The sequence below is a fragment of the Oncorhynchus kisutch genome, linkage group LG14 (assembly GCF_002021735.2).
Source record: "Oncorhynchus kisutch isolate 150728-3 linkage group LG14, Okis_V2, whole genome shotgun sequence".
NCBI classification, from domain to species: Eukaryota; Metazoa; Chordata; class Actinopteri; order Salmoniformes; family Salmonidae; genus Oncorhynchus; species Oncorhynchus kisutch.
In genome coordinates, this window is record NC_034187.2 from 33,351,521 (window position 1) to 33,368,718 (window position 17,198).

Consider the following 17,198-nt stretch of genomic DNA (forward strand, 5'->3'; position numbering starts at 1 on the left):
CACAAAAGTAGAAAGCCCAGTCGATTTTGTGCGTGTGTGTGTGTATCGGTTGTTCCCCTGGCCTCCATGTCACCCAGTCCTATCGATGTACAGTGTATCAGTATATACGGCCTTACACACAATGCACTGCCAGCTTGCCATACGAACAATCTGATGACTATCTTCGAGTAACAAGACCTAAAGACATTATAGAGGATTATAGTATTGTCAGGATCACCCCTCTACACCCAATTACAGCTTTAGAGGGTGGTTAGGAGAAAACAGATCCGTCAAGTCACCTGTTTCACCCTGCATAAAGAGTGGATCTTTAACTCTTTACAGAAAGGAGGTTTGTTTGTTTATGTGTCTTTATGTGTGTCTACATAGGCTGCAATACTCTTAAGCACAGTCCGTTGTCAGTGCTGTCTCTCTGTGGGTTTCAGGCTTTATGTCTAACATGCAGAGAAACCAGTGTGGCTCCCAGTTTGCAACACCACCACCTCAGTCGGGGCCTTCCATGTCCCCTCACCCCTCTCCTGGTCCTGGTCCTGGAGGACAAATGTACCCAGGGATGGGGCCCAGGCCCTACCTCCAGGGTGGCTCCAGTGGCCCCTACGGACCCCAGGGATCCCAGGCAAACCAGTATGGACCCCAAGGTAGGAGCACTACAGCTGTTGTTTCATTATACTTATCTACCTTTACACTATGTATGCAGTGGATTCGGCTATTTCAGTCACACCTGTTCGTGACAGGTGTATAAAATCGAGCACACAGCCATGCAACCTCCATAGACAAACACTGGCAGTAGAATGGCCTTACTGAAGAGCTCAGTGACTTTTAACATGGCACCTTCATAGGATGCCACCTTTCCAACAAGTAATTTCATCAAATGTCTGCCCTGCTAGAGCTGCCCGGGTCAACTAAGTGCTGTAATTGTGAAGTGGAAACGTCTAGGAGCAACAACGGCTCAGCTGCAAAGTGGTAGGCCACACAAGCTCACAGAACGGGACTGCCAAGTGCTGAAGCGTGAAGCGTGTAAAACCGTCTGTCCTCGGTTACAACACTCACTAACGAGTTCCAAACTGCCTCTGGAAGCAACATCAGCACAATAACTGTTTGTCGGGAGCTTCATAAGTGGGTTTCCATGGCCGAGCAGCCACACACAAGCCTAAGATCACCATGCGCAATGCCAAGTGATAGCTGAAGTGGTGTAACGCTCACCGCCATTGGACTGAATCATGCTTCACCATTTGGCAACCCTACGGCCGAATCTGTGTTTGGCAGATGCCAGAAGAACGCTACCTGCCCAAATGCATAGTGCAAACTGTAAAGTTTGTTGGAGGAGGTATAACAGTCTGGGGCTGTTTTTCATGGTTCGGGCGAGGCTCCTTAGTTCTAGTGAAGGGAAATCTTAACGCTACATTTGTGGCAACAGTTTGGGAAAGGCCTTTTCCTGTTTCAGCATGACAATGCCCCCGTGAACAAAGCGAGGCCCATACAGAAATGGTTTGTCAAGATCAGTGTGGCCTGCACAGAGCACTGACCTCAACCCGTCGAACACCTTTGGGATGAATTGGAACACTGACTGCGAGCCAGGCCTTAATCGCCCAACTTCACTAATGCTCTTGTGGCTGAATGGAAGCAAGTCCCCACTGCAAAGTTACAATATCTAGTGGAAAGCCTTCCCAGAAGAGTGAAGGCTGTTATAGCAGGGATGGGCCAACTCCATATTAATTGCTATGATTTTGGAATGAGATGTTTTTGACGAGCAGGTGTCCACATACTTTTGGTCATGTAGTGTATATAACAGAACAGTTAGTAACTCTGGTATACAGTAAGAGTATGAACGGGTCATGGCTCATGAGTAAGAATCCCTCTAAATGGATCCACTTACTGAGGAATGGCATTGGTATTTCCATATTCAACCAGCACTACTTGGCAGCCACTGAAGACATTTTATTCTCTTGTATTTGAGAGAAAAAGTTGTGGACCTTGACATAAATGTCAACTCTCTACATAGTATTTTAAGGAAACAATAGCATGGACCTGGTTCTTTCTCTCTCTATCTCTTTCTCTCCCCCCCCCCCCCCCCCCCCTCAATATGGGATTAAGCCATTCGTTCATAACGCTACCCATGCCTATATCATATATCATTATTGGATTAAAGACAGATTGACGTGGCAGGCCGGGCTGATAAAACGTGTTTTCTGAGCTCAGTGATTTTTGTTCAATGCCATTACTGGGGTCAGTATTTTTAAGTTGCCCACAGAAATGGGTTAGTGTTTTAATTGCCCACCAACGTCATTAAAGCCAATGAGGAGGTCAGTTTGATGTTGTCATCCTTTGACCTGTGGTAGACTTGTGGGAAACAGTAGAGAGGATACTTCTAGTCTGAGAGTGCATTTCAAATCAGACCCACATTGCAGTATTCGTACCATAGTCTTTTCCCCGTGGTCAAATAAAATTACAGAATGGTTTGAAAAAGGAGTCATAAGCTGTGTTGGAATACTCATACTAACCCCACTAACCGTACTATTTGTGACATAAATTGAGTATATAGTGTGCTTATTGCTCATAGTATGGATATACTGTAGTTAGTATGCCAAATGTTCCCGGATGTTGTACTACATTCCCCAAAATACGAAGTATACAAGCAATGGACACTATTTCCGTGCTTTCAGGCCCCATAATACAATTCTTCCAAAAATGTGCGTTGCTTCACAACATTTTCAGATGGAAAGAAAATGGCGGAAAATGTGCTGCCGAAGTCCGACGAGAGCAGATACAAATTCATTGCTTTAACTAATTATGGTAAAATGTTAAGAAAATGTTGAGCAATGTATTAAAGTAATGACTTTTCAAATAAGTTACGTTACACGTTATGTTGGCTGACAGTTTGTAAGCTACGCTGTCCTTTGGAACCGCATTGCATATCATTACAGCAGTATGTGCCGGTATGTTAGCTAGCTACCTAACGAGTTGGCTACTAATACATCGAACTTGCCAGTATATTAACTATATGCGATCTAACTAACTAGCCAACATTTATTGACTTGATTATACACGTAATTCTTAGCTTAGCTAAGTGGTATAGTCGTTGTGCGTTCTCAATGGACATTGTGAATTCGGGTGTGTGTGTAAATTTGTTCTGGCTACTCTCATTTGAGTGTGCCAGAGCACAGAATACCTGATGAATTTACGAACACTCACAACACCTGTTGAATATGGCCGGTGTAAATAAATTGCTTCACAGAGTTCAAGTAACAGACACAACTGTTCAGAGGAGACTGCGTGAATCAGGCCTTCATGGTTGAATTTCTGCAAAAAAACAACTAGTAAAGGACACCAATAAGAAGAAGAGACTTGCTTGAGCCAAGAAACACAAGCAATGGACATTAGAACAGTGGAAATCCAAATTTGAGATTTTTGTTTCCAACCGCGTGTCTTTGTGAGATGCAGAGTAGGTGAACAGATGATCTCTGCATGTGTGGTTCCCACCGTGAAACCTGGTGAAGGAGGTTTGATGGTGTGGGGGTGCTTTGCTGGTGACACTGTCAGTGATTTATTTAGAATTCAAGGCACACTTGACCAGCATGGCTACCACAGCATTCTGCAGCGATATGCCGTCCATCTGGTTTGCGCTTAGCGGGACTGTCATGTTTTTCAACAGGACAATGACCCAACACACCTCCAGGCTGTGTAAGGGCTATTTGACCAATAATGAGAGTGATGGAGTGCTGCATCAGATGGCTTGGCCTCCATCCCCCGACCTCAACCCAATTGAGATGGTTTGGGATGAGTTGGACCGCAGAGTGAAAAGCATTCCACATGAAACTGGTTGAGAGAATGCCAAGAGTGTGCAAAGCTTTAATCAAGGCAAAGGGTGGCTACTTTGAAGAATCTAAAATATATTTATAAATAACACTTTTTGGTAACTACATGATTCCATATATATTATTCCATAGTTTAGATGTCTTCACTATTATTCTACAATGTATAAAATAGTAAAAATTAAGAAAAACCCTTGAATGAGTGGGTGTGTCCAAACTTTTGACTGGTACTGTACTCATTAAGTATGTAGTATACATTATGTTAGTATGGGTATTCGAACACAGCTATGGTCTGTGGTCACTCAATTTGTAGTGTGAATGAAGTCGATTTTAAACCAGTAACCTGTCAGATATGCTGGCTCTTGTTTCGCCGGTCAAAAAGTCTTCCAAAACACACCAGTCCATTTCAGCACTTGGTGGGAAAAATTATTGGAATAGCTCTTTGCAATTAAAGTGTCTTTTCGAGTTGAGTGTCGTCTACGCGGCTGTAGAAAGCAGCAGTCACTCCCATATCTTTGCATCTGCTTTTGTGTTTAGTTCCCCTGGATGTGCACCAAAGGACATTTTGGGGTATTAGCAATGTGTGCTCTGTGTCACTGTGATGAAGGCACCGTCCATGTGTGTGTTTTTCTAATATCGCTGAGACCCTGACATTAGTTCCATGTTGATTAATAGCTATAATGCATGTAGTATTTGGCCTCTCTCCTCCCACTCTTATGTGTTAATGTGACTTAGCTGGGATGACAGCCAGTGGCTGAGGCAGAACAAAACTGAAATATAAAAAAGTCTGGAGTCTGATGAGCGCGAAACGCTGCACAGCTGACAGTAGGGATGTTCTCGCCAGTGACAAGCCAACCCCTCCACCCCCATACACTCTAAAGACAGAGTACACACACATACACACACTCTTCTCTCTCTCTCTCTCTTTTTTCATTTTCTCTCTCTCTCAACACACAAGCACACAGGACCCCCCCTGAGGAACATGTGTGTTGGAGTGAGTCCATGGATCCCCAAGGCGGTTGCAGTGCCCTGGTGGCGGGGTGGGCTCTGGGGCCTGGTTATGAAAGGGTTTGTTCAGGCTGGTCTGTTCAGGCTGGTCTGTTCAGGCTGGCCTGTGTTGGCTGGGGCTTGAGCTGAGGTGAACAGGCCAGGCAGCTGCTGCTCATTGTCCTTAATGACGGCTCCATCTGCTTCCCGTCTTTCCCGTGCCACAAAATTACTAACCCATTAAACCAACATGGAAATGCACTCCAAGTTCCTGATCCCTGCACTCTGTTTTTCTTGGCCAGTCTTGGCACTGCTAGAAGATCCAAGCCTCAGGCTGTGAACAACTGAACACATATCAGTGTGTGTGTATCACCAATACACTCTCTTTCTACACTCTAGCTCTCCGTGTCTCTCTCTCTCTCTCTCTCTCTCTCTCTCTCTCTATCTCTCTATCTCTCTCTCATCGCTGACACACTCTGACACGCTGAGCTTGTACTCTGGCTAAGAACATGAAAACTGTCTCTTGTTTCATTGTGTAACTTAAATGCGATAGCATTTGTCTTTTATCAAGGGAAAGGATACTACAACCTTCAGGTCAGCACAAGGAAGTCCACCTACCTCCTCTCTACTAACGCAATGAGGTACAGCATCTGGGTTGACCACTTACAATGTTTAACTACAAAATATGTTGACCGCCCTTTGAACCCCCTTTCAAACACAAGAGGCCCAAGTTCTTCAGCATGATCTTGTACAGTTTGTTGATACCAGGCTCTGTTAAAGTGTCTCCAGTTGTTCCCGCAGCTGCTCTGCAGACGTGCTCTATAAGCCATGTACACTACAGTAGATACAGACCTGAGCTATGTGGAGTGTTGTAAGACAGAGTCAGTGAAAAGAGGAAAAGCCTGCTGTGCCTCTCCCACAGCTAACATCCCACTCTCACCCCCACCGCTCCAAGGTTAAGTACCCCACTGGTAATAGCCATGCTTTCGACAGCAGTTTGTGAGCCTGGATGCTTTGCTGAGCCCTTCTACCTTATTTGGTAAAAAGAGAGCTCAATCCCAGAGAGCCGCAGGGGCAGTGAAGGATTTGGGAAATGGGTTGGACCAAGTACGGAGCCCTGAGGTGCTCCGTACCTGCTGCACCATAGACGCCCTGCTGAGAGAGATGCTGAGGTGGCTCTGAGAGGATCTACCTGGGGCCTCGGGCCAGAAGAGAGGGAGGGAGGGCGAAGAGAGCGAGAAAGGCAGGCGGGTGAGAGGGACGGAGAATTTGAGAGAATTTCTGAGGAATCGAAAAGGGAGAAAAAAAATCACTTTTACCCATAATTCTTCTCTCCAAAAGAACACTGTCATGCCCCCCATTTGTTTGTGTTCAGCAACATACTATACAGTTTGTTTTTAACGTTAGCTAAGCAACTCTGGCCATTCTCTATGTCCTGCAGCTGTAGACTACTGCTGTGTAATCTGCGTTACGTTCCTCAGTGATGGAGTCCACAGATTCCTGCCAAAGCCAGGGATGGGTGAGCCGGTTGTTAGCAACGCTGCATCCAGTCTGCTGAGGAAGCAGTGTCTGTAATCTGTTCGGTCACAGTCCTCCTTTTCCCGCAGGAGTGTGGAGATTAAATACAGCTCGGCAACAGCGCCTCAGAATGCATGACCATGCCTGGAATTTCCATGTAATTGGTATCACACCGCAGTCCTCTCTCTGCCTCTGTCGGTTATAAATACCACACCTCCCAAAGGCAACCGCAGCCTGAGACGGCAGGGAGGGCTGGGTCAGGAGAATAGTAAGGTATGGAAGAGAAATTATATCTCTCTGCCGCTTTTTCTCTCTGTTTTGCTTGTAAATGTGCCTAAACAGCAAAAGGAGCAGATAAAGCTGATGCTTAGGTGTGTGAGTGCTGTGTAAAAGTCTGAATGAGGACGAGAGGCCCCGCAGAGCAGCCCTGGATCATGTAGTGGTATTCTGGGTAAGAGATGGGCCCCTCAGTGGCTGTAGAGAACAGAGCGGAGCAGGGAGCGGCACCACTACTCCCCCCTGAAGTAGCACCTTGGCATGGCACCAGCTGCATTACCAGCCATCTTGGAAATGAACTATTATCACGCTGAAGAAGAACACCTCACAGGACAGCTGAATGTAAATCCTTCTCGTCCGCCTGAAAAAAGCCCCCAAAATTAGAATACGAACAAGATTATTCTCTCAAATAGCTGCTTGAAGTGTATCTCTGGTCACCCTAAACACAGCTCTTAAACTGAAGATACTCTCTTAAATGTCAAAACAGTATGATTGTTGAACTCTGTGCAGAACACATGTCCACTTCTATGTGATCCTTCCTCGTCCATACGACTCTCACGGTAGCGTTTGTGGAAGTGTAAACCACAGCAGATTAGGAAACCCTAGCCTTTATGGAAACTTCACAGGCTCTGTCTCTTGCTCTTTTCTGATTGGCAGCCTGGATGCTAAAGATGGAAAAACCCAGTTGGAATATCCAAATGGGCCTCAGTGATGGGCCTCACACAAATGGGCCTCACACAACAACACACACACAAAAAGAGCACTGAGAAGCAATGGAGCAGAGCCAGAGCCCAACCAGTGTTGGAGTTCAGCAGCTGGGCGGTGTGGGCCGCTGACTCAGGTGTTTCAGATGCAGCACGTACAGTACAATGAGGAGGAGATGGAGGATACCACAAGACAGATGATTCCTAGGGTTCTCAACAATGTCACTGCTGAAAAGAGAGTGGAATGGTACTGTGCCTCACTGCATATACACACATGCGCACACACACCCTATCCATGTTTTAATACATCCTCCTGTGCTTGTCCTCCAACCACCTTTTTCCTTTAACGGTTCCTTTTTTTGGAAAGTTGGCAATGAGGCCCCAAAACCCTTGACAGGTGTCAACTGTGTTCCAAATCAGCCAGACTCCCCAGATACATATCTGGCCCTCTACATTTCCTGCTACACTACATTTCATCACACTTTCTGGGCAAATTCAACTGGAGCAGCAGAGTTTCATGGGAAAGACTTGTTTTGATTCGATATAAATCCCGTCTCCGGGGGAGCTTTTTTTCCTGTTGGACTCGCAGGCTTACGTCATAAGGAATGTCTTTCCTCTGAAGCAGCTCGAGGACACCAAGAGCTATTTCCATTTTTGGAGTCTGTTCCATGCGCGGAGTATTGTCATTGAACTTTCCTCATTCAGGTTTAAAGGGACTTGATCCCCTTTTCCAGACATATTCTCAGAGGATTAGGCTTTGAGCCCCGACTAAAGCACTCTTAATCAAATCAAAATAAATAGCCCCCTTCACAAAAGGGACTCCACATTTTCCGTGTGTGTGTGTGTGGTGTGTTGCGCACATGCATGCATGTGTGTGTGTTTTCTTGAATGTTTGTGACTCCTTTTCCAGCTGGTTCTGGAGTGTGTTAAGCCTAAATGCAGGGGTTTAAATGTGCGTTAGGAAGGCTGGTGCCATTATGGCTGCTGGGGCAGGAAGAAAGCCTCTACTGCAGATTACAGTGGCTCTCAAGTGTTTCTCAAACTCAAGCTTTGCAATTGTTCACATGGTGATTCAGCATCCCTCCCCTCCCATAGATGTCAAATCTGCAGCCAATATATCAATGCCTTCAGTAAAACAAACAACTGTATTCACAATTGCATAGATACACCCTACAGAGGCTATTGAGACAAAAGTGTAATGATGTATGTGTCAGTTAAGCTGTTTCATCTGACATTTGCTTCTATTTCACATGTGATGTTGATTTTCTATCACAATATAATCCTTGTGCTGTGACGCCGTAGCTGCATACTGTAATACTATGGTCATTTAGCATGCGCTTTTATCTAAAAACAACTTACAGTTGACTCGTAAAAGCATGTATAGAAGAGTATCCTTGTGTGTCTTTAGGTTCTCCTCTGCAATGGATGCAGAGTGAATGAGAGAAAATGACTACATGGAACTAGCATAAGATAGATAACTGTCACTTTATTTATGCTGAGGGATACACGTACTGTTATTGTTAAACTGGCCTCTGCTAACTCCCAGATGTTCTATTTCTCCTCTGTCCTCAGGTAACTACCCACGTCCACCCAACTACGGTGGGACCCCCAGTGCCAACTACAGCGGTCCCGGCCCTGGCATGACCAACAGCCTGGGTATGAATGCCAGCAGCCCCATGCATGGCCAGGGTCCCGGGCAGCCCATGCCCATGGGCCGCAGTCTTGGCGCGGGCAGCCGACCCTACCCCAACATGGCCCCCAGCTCCCCCAGTATGCCCCAGCCGGCAGGCCCAGGGATGGGCCCTCCTTCACTGGGCAACGTCAACCGCAAGGCCCAGGAGGCAGCCGCTTCCGTTATGCAGGCCGCAGTCAACTCTGTACAGAGCAGGTGAGATGACATGTTCATTTTTTTCACCAGTGGTCTCCCTGATGATGTGTGATTTGTGTGTGATTTGCGTGTGTGTGCGTGTGTGCGAGTGTGATCTGTGTATGAGAGTGACATTGATAGACAGAGAGAGAAGAGGAGAGGAATTGGGCAGAAGGCTGATCACATTACTGCAATGTTCCAGTAATAATACTCTATTTGGAGAAGAGACTATTTTTACTACCCCCTGAAATAGTCTGCTAAAATGTGTGAGCACAGGGTATCACTCACTTATGTCACTACAGAGACTTTGGGGCTTTACGCTCTTCAGACTAAAGTTTCAGTGCGTAGTTCTCTATGCTCAAACTGTGGAGAGATATAGAGCAGCATTTTGTGCCATGGAACTCCTTCAATTAAATATCTTCTTGTTTAATACTAGAGTACAGTAAGAGATTCATATAGGACAGAGTTCCCCAACTGGCTGAATTTGTCCCCCAGGTAGTTTTTTTGACCCTCCAAGTTTTCTGAGCAAAATATATATATATATAGATAGATAGATAGATAGATAGATAGATAGATAGATAGATAGATAGATAGATAGATAGATAGATAGATAGATAGATAGATAGATAGATAGATAGATAGATAGATAGATAGATAGATAGATAGATAGATAGATAGATAGATAGATAGATAGATAGATAGATAGATAGATAGATAGATATATCTCTATCTATCTATATCATTTTTATTTATTTTTTAACATTGGAACACCAGGAAATCAGCTACAAGTGATTTTAATTGATGAAATGTGTTCCCAGGTAATCCCACACATAATAGACAGATGTGATCGTATACAAATGTAAGCAAGATTTGAAATGATTGTTTCAGTCAAATATTGTATCTGTTTGGGCTTCTTGCGGTCATTTTGCAGTCAACAAACGATTTGTAATTACGTTCCGGCCCCCCGTCCATCCCCTTAAGAAGAAATTGGCCGGCGGCTGAATCTAGTTGATGATCACTGATGTAGGGCTTCTATCTATCTGGAAGGCATTTGAAGCGCAACCTCTCTGGTGAAATTATGTCCAGTGGAATATTGTGTTAGAGACTGAGTAGCAGTAGAAAAAACAGAGTCGTTACAATGAACAACGATGCACTGTGTTGCCTTGGAAAACACTTAACAAGATTTCAAGTGCTCAAAACATGCCCTTCACATGTACAACACAACACCGAGCTACTTAGGAAACTCAACATAAAAAAAGCAGCGTTGTGAAGAACCTTGACACAAATCAAGCAGTACATATTTATAGGGCCGGGACAATACCACTACCGCAATATTTTTTCCATGGCAAAAATGAAAACACGAAGCAGACCTCACTCTTTGGTCCTTTAAAAACGTGCTGTATAAAATGTTGTGTGCTATTGTAAGGTTCTGTATTTATTTTCTTCTTCAACCTTGTGTTCTGTTTCATTGTGTTCTTGAACGTAGCCCTGTTTTTCATTTTTGTTCATAGATTTCACCTGTGTTAGTTACTCACCTGGTCTCATCAGCTCTTTATTTAGTCCAGTTCATTCTGTTTGTGCCTTTGTGAGGTATTGTTCGTTTTGACTCTACTAAGCCTTTTCCTAGCTCGTTTGTGAGAACCAGTTATAGCCTTCAGTCCTAGTTTTAATTCACCTGCCTATTTGCCTACCTGTGTGTGACCGATTCCTACCTTCTGCGAAATAAACACCTGCCGCGTTCTGTGCGTGAATCTACACCTTTTTCTCCCTGAGTATTCATTACAGCTATAGCTTTGAAAATAAATGTGCCTCTGGAGGACAACATAATGTTTGTTTCCAACATTAGGGCTGTTTTCCTAAGTTAAATCCGCTTTGTGTTTTGTTTCCTTGCTACGATACTCACGAGTATCGCAATACTGGTATCGTCCCGGCCCTACTTATTTATGTACTTACAGTATTTTTGCTAAATGGAATGGGGAATGGGTAGATGGGTGTTATTTAGCTAGTGTGCTTGACTGTTTAATGTGTGAGTGCTTCCCAGAGCAGGGCAGATATGTGAGGAGGAAGGGGTGGGATTGTGTGTGGGCAGTAAACTCTGGCTGAACCCTGTCTTGGGAGTATTTGTAAACATGGACCAGTCTTTAAAATGGTAGGAGGAACAGAAGTGGTCATACTGAGCAGCTTGGGGCTTCGCCTTCTGTAGCAATGCAGACGGGCGGAGGCCAATCACCGATGCTTCTGCTGAAGTGGCCTTGTGAATGTGTATCTCTATTTATGTACAGAATATCATTAATTGAAATGAGTTTCGGCCTCCCCCAGGTTCTCTGGCAGGCTATTCCAGAGGCTGGGAGCATAGTAACTAAAGGCTGTCTCTCCATGCCTCTTGGTTCTAGGCTTTGGGATAGTTAAAAGGCCAGTGCCAGAGGACCTGAGGGACCTACTGGGTACATAACTTAAAAGCATGTCTGACATGTATTGGGGTTCAAAATCGTGGCTTTATTTAAAAACCAATAGAAGAATCTTAAAATGTATTCTAAAACTCACAGACAGCCAATGCAGACTTTAAACCAGTCAAATCAAATCAAATCAAATTTATTTATATAGCCCTTCGTACATCAGCTGATATCTCAAAGTGCTGTACAGAAACCCAGCCTAAAACCCCAAACAGCAAGCAATGCAGGTGTAGAAGCACGGTGGCTAGGAAAAACTCCCTAGAAAGGCCAATACCTAGGAAGAAACCTAGAACCAGGCTATGTGGGGTGGCCAGTCCTCTTCTGGCTGTGCCGGGTGGAGATTATAACAGAACATGGCCAAGATGTTCAAATGTTCATAAATGACCAGCATGGTCGAATAATAATAAGGCAGAACAGTTGAAACTGGAGCAGCAGCACAGTCAGGTGGAAGTTGAAACTGGAGCAGCAGCATGGCCAGGTGGACTGGGGACAGCAAGGAGTCATCATGTCAGGTAGTCCTGGGGCATGGTCCTAGGGCTCAGGTCCTCCGAGAGAGAGAGAAAGAAAGAGAGAAGGAGAGAATTAGAGAACGCGCACTTAGATTCACACAGGACACCGAATAGGACAGGAGAAGTACTCCAGATATAACAAACTGACCCCAGCCCCCCGACACATAAACTACTGCAGCATAAATACTGGAGGCTGAGACAGGAGGGGTCAGGAGACACTGTGGCCCCATCCGAGGACACCCCCGGACAGGGCCAAACAGTGTAATATGTGTGTAATACCAGTGTAATATGTGCTCTCCGTCTGGTCTTGGTCAGTACCTATGCTGAAGAATTCTGTGTATTTTGCAGTTGACCAATGGCTTTTTTGGGTAGACCAGACAGGAGAGCATTACAGTAGTCAAGCCTTCTTGTAATAAAAGCATGTATGAGTCTCTCTGTATCAGCCTGAGAAACGGCCGCACCTTGGCAATGTTCCTCAAATAGTAAAAATCTATTTTGGTCACATTCCTACTGTGTGATTCAAAATTAAGTTCAGAATCTAAAATGACACCTAGGTTTTTTTTACATGGTATTTTATCTTTATGTGAATTCAAATGTGCGGCCAGATTCTCTCACTGTGCTTTGGCTCCAAAAAGTACCGTGGTCTTGTCTTGATTTAGCTGGAGGAAGTTGTGAGCCATCCAACTATTTAAATTACTTATACAATCTAATAATTTATCTCTGGAGCTAAAATCCTCTGGTGACACAGAAATGTAAAGTTGTGTATCATCTGCGTAGCAGTGAAAATCAATGTTGTACTTTCTGATAATGCTGCCAAGGGGTAACATATACACTGCTCAAAAAAATAAAGGGAACACTTAAACAACACAATGTAACTCCAAGTTTATCACACTTTTGTGAAATCAAACTGTCCACTTAGGAAGCAACACTGATTGAAAACAAATTTCACATGCTGTTGTGCAAATGGAATAGACAACAGGTGGAAATTATTGGCAATTAGCAAGACACCCCCAATAAAGGAGTGGTTCTGCAGGTGGGGACCACAGACCACTTCTCAGTTCCTATGCTTCCTGGATGATGTTTTGGTCACTTTTGAATGCTGTCGGTGCTTTCACTCTAGTGGTATTATGAGACGGAGTCTACAACCCACACAAGTGGCTCAGGTAGTGCAGCTCATCCAGGATGGCACATCAATGCGAGCTGTGGCAACAAGTTTTACTGTGTCTGTCAGCGTAGTGTCCAGAGCATGGAGGCGCTACCAGGAGACAGGCCAGTACATCAGGAGACGTGGAGGAGGCCGTAGGAGGGCAACAACCCAGCAGCAGGACCGCTACCTCCGCCTTTGTGCAAGGAGGAGCTGGGGGAGCACTGCCAGAGCCCTGCAAAATGACCTCCAGCAGGCCACAAATGTGCATGTGTCTGCTCAAACGGTCAGAAACAGACTCCATGAGGGTGGTATGAGGGCGCGACATCCACAGGTGGGGGTTGAGCTTACAGCTCAACACCAGAGAACACCAAGATTGGCAAATTCGCCACTGGCGCCCTGTGCTCTTCACAGATTCACACTGAGCACAAGTGACAGACGTGACAGTCTGGAGACGACGTGGAGAATGTTCTGCTGCCTGCAACATCCTCCAGCATGACCGGTTTGGCGGTGGGTCAGTCATGGTGTGGGGTGGCATTTCTTTGGGGGGCCGCACAGCCCTCCATGTGCTCGCCAGAGGTAGCCTGACTGCCATTAGGTACCGAGATGAAATCCTCAGACCCCTTGTGAGACCATATGCTGGTGCGGTTTGCCCTGGGTTCCTCCTAATGCAAGACAATGCTAGACCTCATGTGGCTGGAGTGTGTCAGCAGTTCCTGCAAGAGGAAGGCATTGATGCTATGGACTGGCCCGCCCGTTCCCTAGACCTGAATCCAATTGAGCACATCTGGGACATCATGTCTCGCTCCATCCACCAACGCCACGTTGCACCACAGACTGTCCAGGAGTTGGCAGATGCTTTAGTCCAGGTCTGGGAGGAAATCCCTCAGGAGACCATCCACCACCTCATCAGGAGCATGCCCAGGCGTTGTAGGGAGGTCATACAGGCACGTGGAGGCCACACACACTACTGAGCCTCATTTTGACTTGTTTTAAGGACATTACATCAAAGTTGGATCAGCCTTTAGTGTGGTTTTCCACTTTAATTTTGAGTGTGACTCCAAATCCAGGCCTCCATGGGTTGATAAATTTGATTTCCATTGATCATTTTTGTGTGATTTTGTTGTCAGCACATTCAACTATGTAAAGAAAAAAGTATTTAATAAGAATATTTCATTCATTCAGATCTAGGATGTGTTATTTTAGTGTTCCCTTTATTTTTTTGAGCAGTGTATAAACTGAACGGTACCGGACCCAAATTTGAAACCTTGTGGAACGCCACTTGTGATATCTATTTTCTCTGAGTTATGTTCACCAAGGGTGACAACAACTCTTGACCGGTTAAATAGGTCCGAAACCAATTTAGAACTGGACCGGAGAGGCCAACCCACCTCTTCAGTCTGTCCAGAACGACATCATGGTCAACAGTGTCGAATGCAACACTTAAACCCAAGAGTACATGAACAGAAAGCTGTTTGGCATCTGTGTTCGCTCTAAGATCATTTACCACTTCAACTAAGGCTGTCTCTGTGCTGTGGTGGGCATGAAAACCAGAATGGAATTTTTTTAAATACAGTTGGCACTTAAAAAAACATTTAGCTGTTTGAAAACCAATTTCTCCAGAATTTTGCTTAAGAATGGAAGGTTGGAGATTGGCAGAAAATTGCTAGGAGCTGAAGAATATAGATTACTTTTCAGAAGGGGTTTCGCCATAACAGTTTTTAGTGCAGTGGGGAAAGTGCCTGTGAACAGGCAGTGATTAACAATAGCCTTCACTTCTTCAGATATGCAATTAAAAACAGTTTTGAAGAAGGTGGTGGGGATAGGATCGAGAAGGCAGGTAGAAGGCTTGTGATATCACTTTCCTGAGCACGTCTGTGTCCACCAGGGAAAATACATCCAGATTGCCTTTGCGTGTTAGGCTGACTAATACTCAGCCTAATGTTGGTTATCTTATCTCTGAAATATGCCGCAAACTCATCACATTTAGATGTGGAGGAAAGTTCATTTTGGTTTGCGGGAGTAGGATTTGTCAGGCCACCGATGGTGGAGAAGAGCACTCTCTAATTATTCTGATTATTAGTGATCAAGTTAGAAAAATGTGCCCGTCTGGCATTTCTAATTGCCTTGTTATATATGCCAAGTTGCTCTCTCAGAATAGCATAATGGACCAGATAATGGTGATCAGATAAAGCAACGTCAACAATGGAGGATATGTCAACAGAAAGCCCTTGGTAATAACCAGGTCCATCTAGAGTGTGGCTGTGGTTATGGGTAGGCACAATAGCATGTTGGATAAAGAGAATGAAACAAAACACGTTTCATATTTAAAGAACTCATTTGGTTGAATTAATAGGCGTACAAAAATAGCAATGATAAAAAACAAATGATTATAAAATAGGAGAAAAGAAACAACGGGGGAAAAAGTGCATGCTACCTGAATAGCGAGTTGCACCGTAGCCTGCATTTGGCCGTGCCAACATTCTTCTCATCTTTCTCCATATGGGGGACATTCCCCTTGTAGCAGGGCTCTAGACGAACATTTTCCTTTTCAGTTAGTGGCACCAGCCCATGATTTGGTCGCACCAATTTATTTTCATGTCCTATCATCTTCTAAAGACGTATACAGTGCTTTATTAAAAGTGTTATAGACTACTGAGATGGAATTGAAGAAATGTGTTGTTTCATTATCTTGTGATGTGATTACACATTTATAATGTGCAACCTAATCTAGAGATTATCATGCATTTTTGATAGACACTTACAATATTGTTTTGATATTTTACTGTTAAAATAGGGCTGAATTTTTATTTAAAAAAAATTGTCAATAGAGATGAATTTGACTGCATCTTTATGTGCTCTAAGGTCACAGGCTGATATATTTGGGGCTAATTCACCACCTGAGGAAGTGGAAACTCAAAACACATTAGCTAGATCATGAACTCTAAAGATAATACCCACTCATAGTAGTCATGTACATTTCATGTAAAAGAAATATCAAAAAGCCGACCGTCCAATACTTTACTTAACACTTTATTGAGGTTAATTCTACAGGTACAGTGCACATTCATCAATGTTTCAGTAAAAGTGCTAACCGCAGTCCCTGGGCAGGTTATTAAAAACGAGTACAATAACAATACAGACAACATAGGACAAGCACACGTAGCAGGCAGACAGACAATAGCACAAAAAACAACAAAACAAAATACATAAAAGCAACAGACAGTGTTTACACACCTCACAAGATACGTACATACAGTACAACAGACAGTGTTTACACACCTCACAAGATACGTACATACAGTACAACAGACAGTGTTTACACACCTCACAAGATACGTACATACAGTACAACAGACAGTGTTTACACACCTCACAAGATACGTACATACAGTACAACAGACAGTGTTTACACACCTCACAAGATACGTACATACAGTACAACAGACAGTGTTTACACACCTCACAAGATAGGTACATACAGTACAACAGATAACATGGAAAGCGGCAATACACAGCTAGGGATTATGTTCACAAGTTTGATTGGTCTTTAGCCATGTCTTTATGTTTTTTGTGTGAAGGTGTGATAGGTGGTGCAGTTACGCGTGTCTGGTGGCAGTGTGTTCCAGACATGGGAAGCTCTCACAGAGAAAGCAGATTATCTGAAAGTGCTTTTCCTTAAGGGTACAGTCACCTCTCACGGCAGACCTGGATCTGTTGCCGTGGGTTTGGCTTTTCTGTTTAACAAAAGTACTAGGTGGGGCGGAGTTAGGCCATTTAGGATCCTGAAGACAAATCAAATCAAAATAAAATGAAACTTGATTTGTCACATGCGCTGAATACAACATGTGCAGACCTTACCGTGAAATGCTTACTTACAAGCCCTTAACCAACAGTGCAGGACAAGACAATGAGCTTATGCTTTCTGAGG

The 17,198-nt window shown here is 44.3% G+C and overlaps 1 protein-coding gene across 4 annotated transcripts in view; it reads left to right on the plus strand.

The window, feature by feature from the left end:
- The window catches only part of LOC109903937 (AT-rich interactive domain-containing protein 1B), a 230,646-nt gene that overhangs the window by 176,061 nt on the left and 37,387 nt on the right, over positions 1 to 17,198 (plus strand). For all 4 annotated transcript variants that reach the window (XM_031788275.1, XM_031788277.1, XM_031788276.1 and 1 more), the window contains exons 7-8: positions 423 to 635; positions 8,867 to 9,182. In XM_031788275.1, coding sequence (XP_031644135.1) covers positions 423 to 635; positions 8,867 to 9,182 — 529 coding nt within the window. The remainder of the gene's footprint in view (positions 1 to 422; positions 636 to 8,866; positions 9,183 to 17,198) is intronic.